This window comes from Naegleria fowleri, assembly GCF_008403515.1.
Source record: "Naegleria fowleri strain ATCC 30894 chromosome Unknown tig25, whole genome shotgun sequence".
In the NCBI taxonomy this organism is placed as follows: domain Eukaryota; phylum Heterolobosea; class Eutetramitea; order Acrasida; family Naegleriidae; genus Naegleria; species Naegleria fowleri.
Window position 1 is genome coordinate 1 of NW_025407957.1, and position 12,665 is coordinate 12,665.

At 37.6% G+C, this 12,665-nt stretch overlaps 6 protein-coding genes across 6 annotated transcripts; 4 read left to right on the forward strand and 2 right to left on the reverse strand.

Annotated features, from left to right (window-relative positions):
• Positions 1-26: 26 nt before the first annotated feature.
• FDP41_001431 (uncharacterized protein) lies at positions 27-2,947 on the reverse strand (the record flags this gene model as incomplete). The annotated part of the gene is made up of 3 exons (XM_044704515.1): positions 27-1,662; positions 1,739-2,008; positions 2,091-2,947. The coding sequence occupies 3 exons, from the start codon at positions 2,945-2,947 to the stop codon at positions 27-29; spliced, it is 2,763 nt and encodes a 920-aa protein (XP_044564227.1).
• Positions 2,948-3,411: 464 nt separating this feature from the next.
• Positions 3,412-6,693, forward strand: FDP41_001432 (uncharacterized protein; the record flags this gene model as incomplete). The annotated part of the gene is made up of 4 exons (XM_044704516.1): positions 3,412-4,275; positions 4,452-5,265; positions 5,385-5,796; positions 5,868-6,693. 4 exons carry the CDS (start codon positions 3,412-3,414, stop codon positions 6,691-6,693), a joined length of 2,916 nt encoding a protein of 971 aa, XP_044564228.1.
• Positions 6,694-6,984: 291 nt separating this feature from the next.
• On the forward strand, positions 6,985-8,310 carry FDP41_001433 (uncharacterized protein; the record flags this gene model as incomplete). The annotated part of the gene is made up of 2 exons (XM_044704517.1): positions 6,985-7,470; positions 7,534-8,310. 2 exons carry the CDS (start codon positions 6,985-6,987, stop codon positions 8,308-8,310), a joined length of 1,263 nt encoding a protein of 420 aa, XP_044564229.1.
• A 195-nt stretch (positions 8,311-8,505) lies between these two features.
• On the forward strand, positions 8,506-9,219 carry FDP41_001434 (uncharacterized protein; the record flags this gene model as incomplete). The annotated part of the gene is made up of 1 exon (XM_044704518.1): positions 8,506-9,219. One exon carries the CDS (start codon positions 8,506-8,508, stop codon positions 9,217-9,219), a length of 714 nt encoding a protein of 237 aa, XP_044564230.1.
• Positions 9,220-9,507: 288 nt separating this feature from the next.
• FDP41_001435 (uncharacterized protein) lies at positions 9,508-11,166 on the forward strand (the record flags this gene model as incomplete). Its single annotated transcript, XM_044704519.1, has 1 exon — positions 9,508-11,166. One exon carries the CDS (start codon positions 9,508-9,510, stop codon positions 11,164-11,166), a length of 1,659 nt encoding a protein of 552 aa, XP_044564231.1.
• Positions 11,167-11,195: 29 nt separating this feature from the next.
• On the reverse strand, positions 11,196-12,267 carry FDP41_001436 (uncharacterized protein; the record flags this gene model as incomplete). Its single annotated transcript, XM_044704520.1, has 3 exons — positions 11,196-11,508; positions 11,711-12,187; positions 12,239-12,267. 3 exons carry the CDS (start codon positions 12,265-12,267, stop codon positions 11,196-11,198), a joined length of 819 nt encoding a protein of 272 aa, XP_044564232.1.
• Positions 12,268-12,665: the final 398 nt, after the last annotated feature.

Genomic DNA, 12,665 nt, shown 5'->3' on the forward strand with positions numbered 1-12,665 from the left:
CCTCAACATTAGCAATGAGTTTAAAGTTATCCTTCTCGACCACTGTTCTGCCCATTTCGACAGCGGTTTATCTTCGTCATCCTTCTTGTCTGTAGGTTTTGGGGAAGCACCCATAGCCCATTGAGGTAGCAACGTGTCTCGTAAGATGGGCTGTGAAGATGGAGTGGCCTTATTGGAGTGTTGTTCTCTTCATGTGGTTCTGAAGTGTCTTTTTGATCCAAATCAAAGAGCTGTTTGCTCAAAGACTTTACGAGTTCTGAAGATGGTAAACCTCTTGCAGATGGAGGTGGAGGAAGCTGTGAAAAAGCAATGGGTACGTTTTTGATATCATGATCGCTCGACTTGGGTGTAGGAGGTTGTGGTTGTTGAGAAGGTTGCATGTGATGAGCGGATGGAACTGGGCTGTTCATCATGGATGATGCTCGTTTTAGTTTTTCTAATTCATCCATTCTCTCCATCATTTGTTTGGTTAAATTAGTGCCAATGGACCAAATAAAAATGCAACCATCTGCCGATGTAGTAATTAATCTCTTGAGATCGTGCGTAAAAGATATTGAGGTGATAACATCAGCATGTCCTTTCACTCTAGAAATAAGCATTCTGCGATAGAAGGAATACACTCTCAAATGTTTGTCTGAAGCACTTGTGACAGCAATAATACCAGCAGGGCATAGTTTAACCTTCAATGGATCTGCATTATCAACTCCTGTCTTGACAGGTTTGTTGTCTTTTGTCTCGATATATTGTTTGCATTTTCCAGATTCAATATCATACACGTTAATTCTCTTTCCTTGTCCAGCTGTTACTGCCCATTTTCCAGTAATGTCAACATCCAAATCAAATACAGAAAAAGGTGATGGAGTTTGTTGATATCGTACAACTCGAACGCTCTTCTTACTAGCAACATCCTCAACCCTTCTGAATACCACAGATTTCTCTGCTCCAATACTGACTAGTTTGAGAACTTCACCGTCTTTTGTGGTAGTGGAGCTAAATTTAAGGGAAGTAACAGAGGAGCTATGGTCATCTAAGGTTTGTACAACATCCACATTTCTATGGCTCATTTTGTAAAGGTGAATCATACGGTCACGGCTGCCAGAGCCAAAAATGATATCTCCGTTTGGTAGTTGATGGCTGTCCAAGCATAGAACTTCAGACTCGTGTGCAAACTCCGTGTATATTGGGTCAAAATTGAACACATCATGGACTCTTACATGTCCTTGCTTGTCACCCGAAATAATTGCAGATCCATCTGGAGAAAAACTGATACTTCGAATACCACCGTCAGCATTCTTAACACTGGGAGGAATGTGCAACACAGCAAGCTCCTTACAGAAGGCACTTTTGCCAGCAACCGAAGAACGAATATTCTCTTCTTGATCCGAGTCAATATTCCAAAATCTGATAGTATTATCAGAGGAGCAAGTGGCAAATGTCCCTGGTGGAAGACTTGATTTTGTATTGACAGGAAGAACATCAAGATCCCAAACACAGCCAGAGTGACTGATGAACGACCTATATTTGGATATTAAGGACAGATTCGAAATATCCCACACAAATAAACTCCTATCGTCATACATGACAGCAACCTTTTCACCGAAAATGCCGCAAGCAAGTGCACTTGGAGGTATGAAGTCCTCCGATACAGCAGGCTTGACATAGCTATTTGAATGATCAACAAAGAATGCAAGAATAGATTTAAATGGTTCAATCATCATGCTTGATCATTCATACGTACCTATTGTTGATATTATTGACACTTTTCATGGTAATGTGACTGGTGGATGGTGGTGGTTCGGGAAGGGTCTTCTTGAATTGCAGAGTTTTGGTTTCAAACAATCGAACCACTCCTTTCGCGCTTGCAGTGGCAATGTATTTATCGGAGACTGACATGGAGAAGGCTTTTTGGACTTTGGTGTTTACCCAGCTTTGTAGTTCCTTGCATTTTGGGTCTATTTTACAAAGAATTCCGTCTTCAGTAATTGCATACACTTCCGAGTGTTCATTCCTATCAAAAGAACATATTCAATATGGATCAAAAGAAAAATGTTGATGACAAACGACTAGTTCACAATCATCACGAAACTTACTTTCCTCTTGATTCAATACTAACAAAATTTGCTTGCTTCCACACATCGAGGTTACATAAAACTGATCGGACCGAGATGAGGGACGATTTTGCTGTTCTTGCATAGGACCAAAATCTCACGAAACCTTTTCCCACCGTTATGAAACCATTGTCATCATTAGGAGCCAAAGCAATATCGTTGGTTTCGTCCACATTTTTTGAAAATTTCAATTCTCCCTTTCCGACACTAGGTGATGATTGACCAGAGGCAGGAACAAGGTCCCAGATTTTCAATTCATTTTCAGCACCTAAACTTATGAGCATTTTGGAATCTTTGGAAAAACAAATTTGCTTAATCTCATGTTCGTGACCTTTTTCCTTACTCTTCACATCAAAAGTGATTTTTGGTTTTTCTAATGTCACATTCGTGTCATTATTGTTCTCCTTGTTGTTAATTGAAGGAGAAAATATTTGATGCAAATCCCAAACAGCAATGGATGGTTTGGGGCCTCTCTCACCGGCTGCTAAATATTGACCATCCTTTGAAAATGCAATGCAACTGAAGGGTTTGTTCGACGTTGGGTGCTCTAAATATTTCACTTGCTTACTTCTCTTAATGTTGTAAAGAACGACAAAGGTTCCTGCCAAATAGGCCACAATTTCAGAATTCATACTGTGACCTCCAATCATTAAAGGAAGGGCTCCCGACATTGGAATGGCTGAAGGGTGTAATTGGAATGAATGTTGATTATAGACAGTACTTCCGATAATTCGCTCTAATTTTAAACCTGATGCTCCTCCCTGGTGATGATGAATGTTATTGCCAATAGAACCCTTACTTCCTCCTTTGTTGATTTGACCCAATGGTGTCGGGATCATCTTTTAGCAGCGACCCCAGGTGCCACTTTTGACCCGAATTGTATTCGTGATTTTCTTGCATAGGAATCAATAAATTGTGATATTCAATTCAATAAATAATGAGTGAATGATGGGATGATGAAACAATAAATTATGGGAGTTGTATGTACAACGAAAAAAGTGAGCACAATAAATCTAATTGATAGGTTCGTGATACCTCCGATGTAGGATGAGCCTTTTCAAACCTGTAATTAAGTTGGCGCTTTTTTGTATGACCTTTATAATGATTTGTCAATGACATCTTCAGGAGATTGATAAATCCCAACAACAACAACAAAACAGCTGTCGTGCAACAATGAACTGTCAATATTTACTAATTCACTTTATCAATTAACGAACGAATGGTTAACGACGAATTGCTCAATTTGATTCGTCAAAGACGTTTGGCGTTGTAAATTGTTCGGCTCCATAATTTAGAGGAAAAAATGGCTGGAAACAAGAAGAAGGAACATCTCATGGAAGATGAGGACAGCGGTGATGCGGAAGATCAAATTGAAGACGAGGAAGAAATGGAAGAGAAAGATCACGATGAAGCTGACAAAATGATACTGCAAGATGATGATGATGAATCCTCATCGGAGAATCAAGATGATTCCGAAGCTTCCAGTCATATGAATGAAAACACTCGACCTAAAAAGAAGAAGAAAACTTATCACTCGTGTGTAGTGCTGCGTGATTTTAAAGGAGATTTGGAAAAGGCTGGTTCTTTTGGTAACATCTCTGACATGGGTGTTTCGTTGATATTATTATTTGCAGAGAAGGATACCACTTTTAATTTGGCACTCACTTGCAAATGGATATATTCTGTCTATTTGGAATTGAGATCTTATAGTTTAGATTTCATTCGTTTGGAATATCTCAATAGCAGATGTACTCAGTACAAATACTTGTCAAGTTTATTTAAACCATTGATATCCCCATCAATGACTTATAATGAACTGAAGAAAGAAATTGTTGGAAATGGGAGAGAAATAGTTAAAGGGATGGAAAATGTAATTGCCTTTGAACCAGTAGATATTATGCGTGATGATCCGTCATTAATTTTGCCCAACAAATTTTCACAAAGAAGAAACGTTCTAATCAATCTCTTTCAAGATTTTTCACAAGAAGATATCGAGGAAGGAACAGTCATTCGCAAAGACAGCCCTTTCCATAAGATGAATTTGTTGAGATGGAAGAATTTCGGTGTCAAAAATATGAATGAATTTAAAGTTAAGGTGGAAGAGAATTGCAGTGATATGATTCGGATTTTACTTGATTGTTTGTGGAGACATAACGCTTCCAATAAGGTAGGTTCAAACTCTGATACATGTAACAAACATCGCCTTTCGATATGGGCATGATGTTGTACAAATGATTAGGAACAATTCATTGTTGCTGGAGGTTTCGTTTTGAAATGCTTGAGAAAGGAGACCCGATTTATTCGTGGGATAGTACTTCGGATGTAGACATTTTCTGCATTCAGAATGGTGAAACACCAGAAAAGTGTCACTTTTCATTGAGGAGAATTTTATTTGAATTTGAAAAGTTGGCAAAGAACGAAGGCCATGAATACGCTGTTGTGAAGAATAACGGTTGTTTGAACATTCATGGAAAAGAATCATCCAATATTGCACAATTCATTTTGAGACGTGTTGATACAATCGAGGAATTGATGACATTCTTTGACATTGATTGTTGTCGCTTCTGCTATGACGGTACTAATGTGTACACAGTGAGAGAAGGTATTAACAGTATTTCCACATTGCATAACTTTGTTTCCTTTGAACACAAAGGAAAAGGGATGTATACCAGTCGGGCCTACAAATATGGCAAACGCGGTTACACAACTTGGTTCACCAACACCCATCCTCTTGATCATTTCCATGATTGCTCAAAAAAGGTTGAGAGAATACAAGAAAAAATTGAGTCTGGTATAATTGACGAAAGTGAATGTTTATATGGAGAAGGAACTGACAGAGATGATTTAGAAGGACTTTACTCCATTTTCAACAACATAAGTTTGTCGTATAGACATATTGTGACTATTAGAAGGATTGGCGTCAAGAACTTCTTGGCAATTGGATGGGAGAGCTACTACTCTGGAATGTGGTTGGATGTTGATTTTGATGATTATGACTTAGAAAAAATTGAATATCCAGAAACTGAAGAGTTTGATGGCTTTGTAAGAAGAGTGACTAGTGAAGATGTACACTACTTTTGTTTGAGTGTTAGAGAATTATATATGAACGATGCTAGTATTTTCTTTACAGATTACTATTTTGATTCACATTTGAGAGGTATGTATGCAGAACTTATTTGCAAATACGGGTTACTGTCATATGAATGGATCATTTAACCTTTTTGCAATCCTAATCATCACACTATCGAATGGCAATATTGGATCAACATTTCATAGGAAAATATAATTTTTGGAAATGTTATTGTTGTGGTTTTTATCGACATTCGAGCGACTTGGATCTTGATGATGATAATTCCAAGTTTAATATGTGCAGCACATGTAGAAGCTTTAATTCCAACATGAAAAAGTTGAAGAGAGATTTAACTGGCAAAGTTGCAATAGTGACAGGAGGGCGCATTAAAATCGGTTTCATGGTTACGAAAACTCTTTTGGAAAATGGGGCCACAGTCATTGTCACTACTCGATTTGTCCACGATGCTCACAAGAAATTTTCAGAATATTCTGACTATGAAGAATGGAAATCAAGATTATTCATCTACCCTTTGAACCTCAAAGATGGCGCGTCTATCATGTCATTCTGTGCTTATATTAGAAACAATTTTAAGCATGTGGATTATTTAATTAACAAGTAAGTATCAACACTTCTCAACTGTAACTAACATTGATTTTGTTATTTCCAATCATCAATACTTTTACCAGTGCTGCTCAAACTGTTAGAAGACCCCTCAAATATTATGAAAACTTGCTTTCAAAAGAAAAGGAGTACTTGGATGAAAAGTATTTGGGTGATATCAAAGTTGACAACAAGGAAGACTCTGCGACATCATTTAATCATGGAAGTGAATCTTCTCAACTGGTCTTGAGAAATGACAATTCTAAAGTCGTAGTGTACAAGGACGAAAGAACCCTCAGGCAACATTGTTTAGATGTGACTGAAAAGTACAATCTTACTAAGGAGGATTTCGATTCAAATTTAGACAAAATGTTTCCACCTGGAGAAACTGACGAGTTTGGAGAGCAGCAGGATAATAGAACTCACCACTCATGGACATACAAGTTACCAGACGTAGACACTGTCGAATTGTTAGAGACTCAAATGATCAATAATATTGCTCCAACAATTCTTGTGGCTCAATTAATGGAAATTATGCAACCAAATGTTGACGAGAGTCATTGTACCTATGATATGGATGATTTATTGACCGGCAAACATTTGTCATATATTGTAAACGTGGTCTCTCATGAGGGTATCTTTAACGTGGAAGGTAAAACCGATTCTCACATCCATACAAACATGTCGAAAGCAGCATTGAACATGCTCACACGAAGTGCTGCTTCCTATTATGCCAAGAAGGGCATATTGATGAATTCAGCTGACACCGGATGGATATCATCGGCTATTGAGACCTTTATGGAACCTCCATTGAACATCAGTGACGGTGCTTATCGAATCCTGCATCCGATTCTTACTGCCTCTCTGGATTATGGAAAGTTGTACAAGAATTACCATGAAATTAAATGGTAATTTAGTGGCCACATCCTGCTGTCTTCGAAAAAAGAATCCTTCTTTAATGTTTTTCAAAGACTTGTTCATCATGATATTTAGATTTTTGTTTTTTCAACAAGTCAGATTTTGAACTTGATGATGAACGAGAAAGTTCACAAATTGAGTATTTAGAAACTTTGTGCGCCATTTCGTGTACGACCTGAAATCAAAAAAATACCTGACATCAAAGCCGCATACAACATTTTCCAAAATATCTCTCTCAAGATTATTGGATAGTGTCCTCTATCGTGACGAAAAACAAGATTCATCATGACCCAAGTAATTCAAAGTTATGAATTGCTACTTCAAAAGTTGGTGAGCAATCATATCGGAAGTGATTCCTCTTCTTCCTCAACGACTCTAGATTCCGTTGATTTGCAATTACTGTATCAAGATTCCTATCCAACAAATATTCATGTTCCAGTATTTTCCGACCTCTCTTCTTTGGAGAGAAATTGCTTTGTTTTTTCTCAGTCCATTCTTTCGGGAGGACAAATTAAGTATTATGAACAACAACTATTGAATTATCTTCAAGCAAGTTTAAGGTCGGAGGAAAACCTTCAAATTGATGGAATATATGAAAGGACGTGTGATGCAGGGCGGACCTCTCATCTCTATTTTTCAACTGCTTGCCGAAATAATGTAAAGCTGAACAAAAAAACCGAATTGTTGCAAGGGTGGACAGGAGAAGTTTTCAATTTGGAGCGAGTCTTGTTCAGTAAGGATATTTTGATAAACAAAGAAGAACGTTTGAAGGTAAGAGATATTTTAAAATATTTAAATCAGTGAAATTGAATTTGTGAATGACATCTCTTGCAGTTTACGGTCAAAACATTTCTCTCCATATGCAAAGCTTTGAGTGAACTGCACTCATGTAATATTAGTCACAACAGTATCCTACCAAAGAATGTTCTAGTGCTTGCGAATGATCTGCGACAAATCCTTAATGCAGAGATTATTCTACAAATACCAAGTTTTGGTCTTGAAACTATTAGAGACACTTTAAACGACGAACATGTCACATATTTTTCAAGACAAGCATTTGAGAATGACAATGAACCATTCTCCACATCTAATGACATTCACATGCTAGGAACAATGATTCTTGGTGTACTGTTTAAGGAGGAAATTGATCCAAAGTTACTCGATATCGACGATTGGAAGAATGAAATGCAAAATATTAAAGACAGAGTATATAGAGCGTTAAACCCTGAAGGTTTGCACAGTGACTCAATTGACGTTCAATTGGAAGTGGTCTTGAAGAAGATTCTAAATATTGCCTTAGATTGTTTGTCTCCTCATGAACAAGACAGGCCAAGCATTTCTGATGTGTTACAGATTTTTACAATCTGTCAAGAAAAATTGTCTGATCATGACAATGAACGAGCTGAGTTAATGCCTTCAAGAAAACCCAAACCACAAGTAGCCACCAAAGCCAACATTGTTGTTCCAGCAATTGATTACAATGATGATATTAACACAAGAACAAGATCAGACTCCATCAATTCTGAGACATCAGGACGAAAATCTAGATCGTGGAAAGCAATCATCAAACCTTTCACGAATTTATTTGTTAAGAAAACAAAAAAGACGTAGAAGAAGGAGAGAAAAGAAAGTACAATACGAAATCTTGAACAGACTTAGCGATGGAGCTTCGGCAGTGGTACTTTTGGCCACCAATAAGGAAAACAACGAAGTTTGTGTGATGAAAAATACAAAGACGGTGCCTTCAGAGATTACGAAAGAGAAGTCGAGTGTTTAAAGTTGTTCCAACATCGAAGTGTTGTCAAAATGTTGGATCATTATTCATACGAAGAAATTGACGATGCCTCCAAAAAGAAGATGCAGTCACACGTTGTCATTCTTGAATACTGTAAATTTGGCGATATGTTCACTCAGCAAATAAGTTTTGTGAGCACTAAAGGCAAGAAAGTCAAGTACATGAGACCGCTCAAATATTTGAAGACGTGTATTGATTTATTGGAAGCTTTAGAATGTGTTCACATGAAAGGTTATGTTCATAGCGATATTAAGCCCCAAAATATATTAATTTCCCATGAAGGTGTTAGGTTAGCAGATTTTGGTTTTTCTGTCAAACAAGGACAAGCAATATTGGGAGGAACTTTGCGATATCTACCCCCGAGCACCATGAAGGACAACCCTCACATGCCGGAATTGATGTGTACAGCATGTTTTATTCACTTTTTGAAATTTTTAAGCAAAAAGAAGGTCAACTTTCAAGTTTCTTCTTCTTCAGAGGATGATTTTGTGAGAATATGGCAAGAAAATCTAAAGACCAATCCTTATTTCACATTATTCAACACGAAAGGGAAATCGCTCAACGCCAGCGCACACTACGCTCATCCACTCGTAGAATTATTTGAAAAATGTCTCGACCCTAATCCTGCAATGCGACCTTGCACAGCGGAAGCCCTCGAAGTCATGAAACACATCCACCGAACGCATGCCGCAATACTCATTCAAAAACCATGCGAGGACATTTGACACGAAAAAGATTCAAGAGTGTTCATGAAAAGTAAGGACCATGGATAATGACCTTTTGTAGCTCATCTTAAAAGTATTTGCGTCGTTTCATTACTGTGAATGAAATACACTTGGCGAAAAGAAGTTGTGCACATTGATGTACCTTTCGTGTGTGTATGCTCTACAGGCGATGTAGTAGTAGAATAAAGTCCGTATTCTTTTGATTTTCGAGTGTTCTCGAATGCATTCACAGCTGAAAGAATTCTTTTCATTCAGGAAATGAATTCGAATGTTCGACTCTTTTAAAAAATGTCCGAACCGATCAACGTTGAATCTTCACCACCGCCGCTCACTTCCATTCATATTCATCATGCAACACCGAGACGAAGGCTTTCAAAATTCGGACAACTCATGCTCATGCAAGAACAACCGGATGAGCCTCTCGTAGTGGGTGGATTGGTTCTTCTCGGAAGGACTTCTTTGGGAAGCCTCAACCATGATGATAGGAATGATTGCAAGTTCAATCGGAAAGCCTTTGAAGAACGACTCTCGGAAAGATTATTGGCTCGTTTTGTACGTTTCAGAAGTTTGGTGGTGAGTGAATGTGAATACATCGATGTTGGTGTGGAGAATGTATGCATGGAAAATCATGTCAAGTATTGCAAATTGAGTGAAGAAAAGTTTCAACGAATGAGTGAAGATGAAATCTTGAGTGAAATGCTAAGTGAGATATTTACGACACCGTTTGTTCCTGTCCGATACGTGACAGGCTCGAAAATGCCTCTTTGGCAATGTTATGTCATTGAGAACTATTCAAGGGGAATTGTCTTGTTTTTTAAGATTCATCACTGGATTGGAGATGGAACCTTGTTGCAGAAAATAATTGTCGGCGATTTGTTGGACAATGAAGAACAAGTAACCAATTTTCTGTTAAACAAATACGACAAAATGTTACAAGGAAGTCACAATAATTGGAACTCTGCTCTAAGTATCATTCATAATGTAGAGATAGTCATATCTAGGAACGTACCATTCGTAGGAAAACTTCTGGCATTGGTGGTCGGATTTTTATTGAAGTTTCTTGCGTTTTTTTCAACCTTGTTACTTGTATTATATTTAGGAATTAGTGGCGATAGTGATACCATGTTTAAGCCATCTTCAAAGAATCCAAAAGTTGGAAAAGTATCTTGTTCTTTTATTTGGTTCAATGAATCCAACGAGAAGCATGATGCAGACATGACCCATGAAACCGACAAATATTTCACAGTTGAAGAATTTAAGCGAGTGGCTCTATTATTAAGCCAAAACAATTCCAACACAGGAAAAGTCAATGACCTATTTCTGACCATATTCAGTGGCGCCATTGATCGATACAGGTTGAAAATGAGCTCAGATCGTGAACCTCGGAATAATCTTTCCAGAGAGTACATTCTGAAATCGTGTACCTCTCGTTTGGGAATGGGTGTGAACATTCGAACGAGCAAGTCCAGAGAAGAAGCTGGCAATATTGTGGGAGTGTTGTTTGGAACATTGCCTTTCGATATTCACTTAAAACTTCGAGAACGTTTTTCGATCATTCACAAGTATATGAATTTAGCCAAATTCTTGCCACAACCTTATTTCAACAGATATTTATTATGGTTAGCCACTGCCTTATTACCCAAATCCTTAGCCGTGTCACTACTCAATTGGGGAGCATCCTCTTCTACTTTCACCATTTCTAATGTTCAAGGACTTCATTCTCCTGAAGACGAAATATCATTCAAGTTGCTTGGTCATGACTTGATTCAGGGAGTTGGATTCATTCCTCTCGTTAAACCCATTGGAGTGAATAGCACATTGATGTCTTTTAATGGACGAGTTGGTATTTCAGTTGTGTGTGACAAGGGTATTATTCCAAATGCTCATGAAGTGACAGACTGTATTCGAGAAGAATATCTTGCTATTAGAAAAGAACTGGGTATATGATTTCAATCATATTCATCATGCGTTTAATTTTATAGAACACATGCTACTTGAATATGATTCTCTGGCCAGTCTCCATTGCCCAAATAAATAATACCTTTAGCAAACCATCTTAAACCATGATTAACATGTATGTCCTTTGTGGGATGAACAAAAGTATTTTTCACAATCATCGCAATAACTTCTACATTTCTCACTGTCACACACACAACACTCACAACCATCCAATTGTTTAACACATTCGCTACAAAAATTATTTTTACAACGTGCACACTCATCTCCAGCACAATAAAAACAAACATGGCCGCAGAAAGAGACACAAACTGAGCAATGGTACTCATGACACTGTTTACATTTAAAATATTTGCTAATATCATCAGATTTGCCACAATTGACACAATTGACCGGAGTGTCAACAAGGTCCGGAGTATCAATAGCGTCACCCTTCTTAGTATACAACTGTCGATTACATTTGTCAAAAATAAACAAATCCTGATTCTTTTGGGTTTGGGTGGGAAAAGTACCATCGGAATTCATAACAACGTACTCAGTAAGACCCCAAGTATAATCAAAACCCAATTTCTTCAACAGTTCATACGGAACAGAGAAAACTGCCAATTTTTCTCTGTAATCTTTTTCTGATTCGTGTTCGTGTGCATGTGATGTTTTGAAAAGGTTCGCCTCATATCCCAGTTTCTTCAATCCAGCAATAATCAAATCGCATCTTTTGGTACCAAATTGTTCTGTTTTTCCAACTTTAGCAACCATGAAGCCCGAACATGGTCTGTATGCATTATTTGTTTCTGTATGAACTTCTAGGCTCGAAATTTTAATAATATACAATTTTGGTTCGATAGCTTTGGCTGATATTGATGACTTGTTTTCACGTAATATCTCGTTCAAATCGTCAATCAATCCAACGACATTATCTAAACCGTATTGTCGTACAACATCTCTCAAAGTAACGTTTTCACTAACAGATAGTTGACCAAGCCGGTCACACAATTCACCTTCAGAGCTCGAGCTATTGTGTACACAATGTTATTCCGAGCAAAGATTCCGAAAAGATCCATACCTGTCATGATCATCGGAACTGTCAGACATTTCGACTAATTTTTTTGGACTGCACTGAATTTGGAAAAGAGGATATTGTAAATAGATATGAAGAAACAAATATTTAATTTTGACGATGGATACGCTTTTGTGTTTTCCAAATCACAAAAACCTGTCCTGATTGGTGTAGTGATGTGAAATCAACGAAAACAAGAGTAGAATTTCGTGATCTGAAATTTTTGAAGAGTGTCTAGTTGTTGAAAACAAAACCACAGAAGCTAGACTTGAAATACTTTGCCAGTATTGTTTTTTTTTGGTTGAAGCAGTTTGTTGACATTTCATGTGTGGATGAAGATGACAAGAACGAAGAAAATATGCTGTGTTCTGCCACATTCATGGACTCTAATGACTGGGAAGATGACATCGAAGAGGATGAAGAGAGTGAAAAA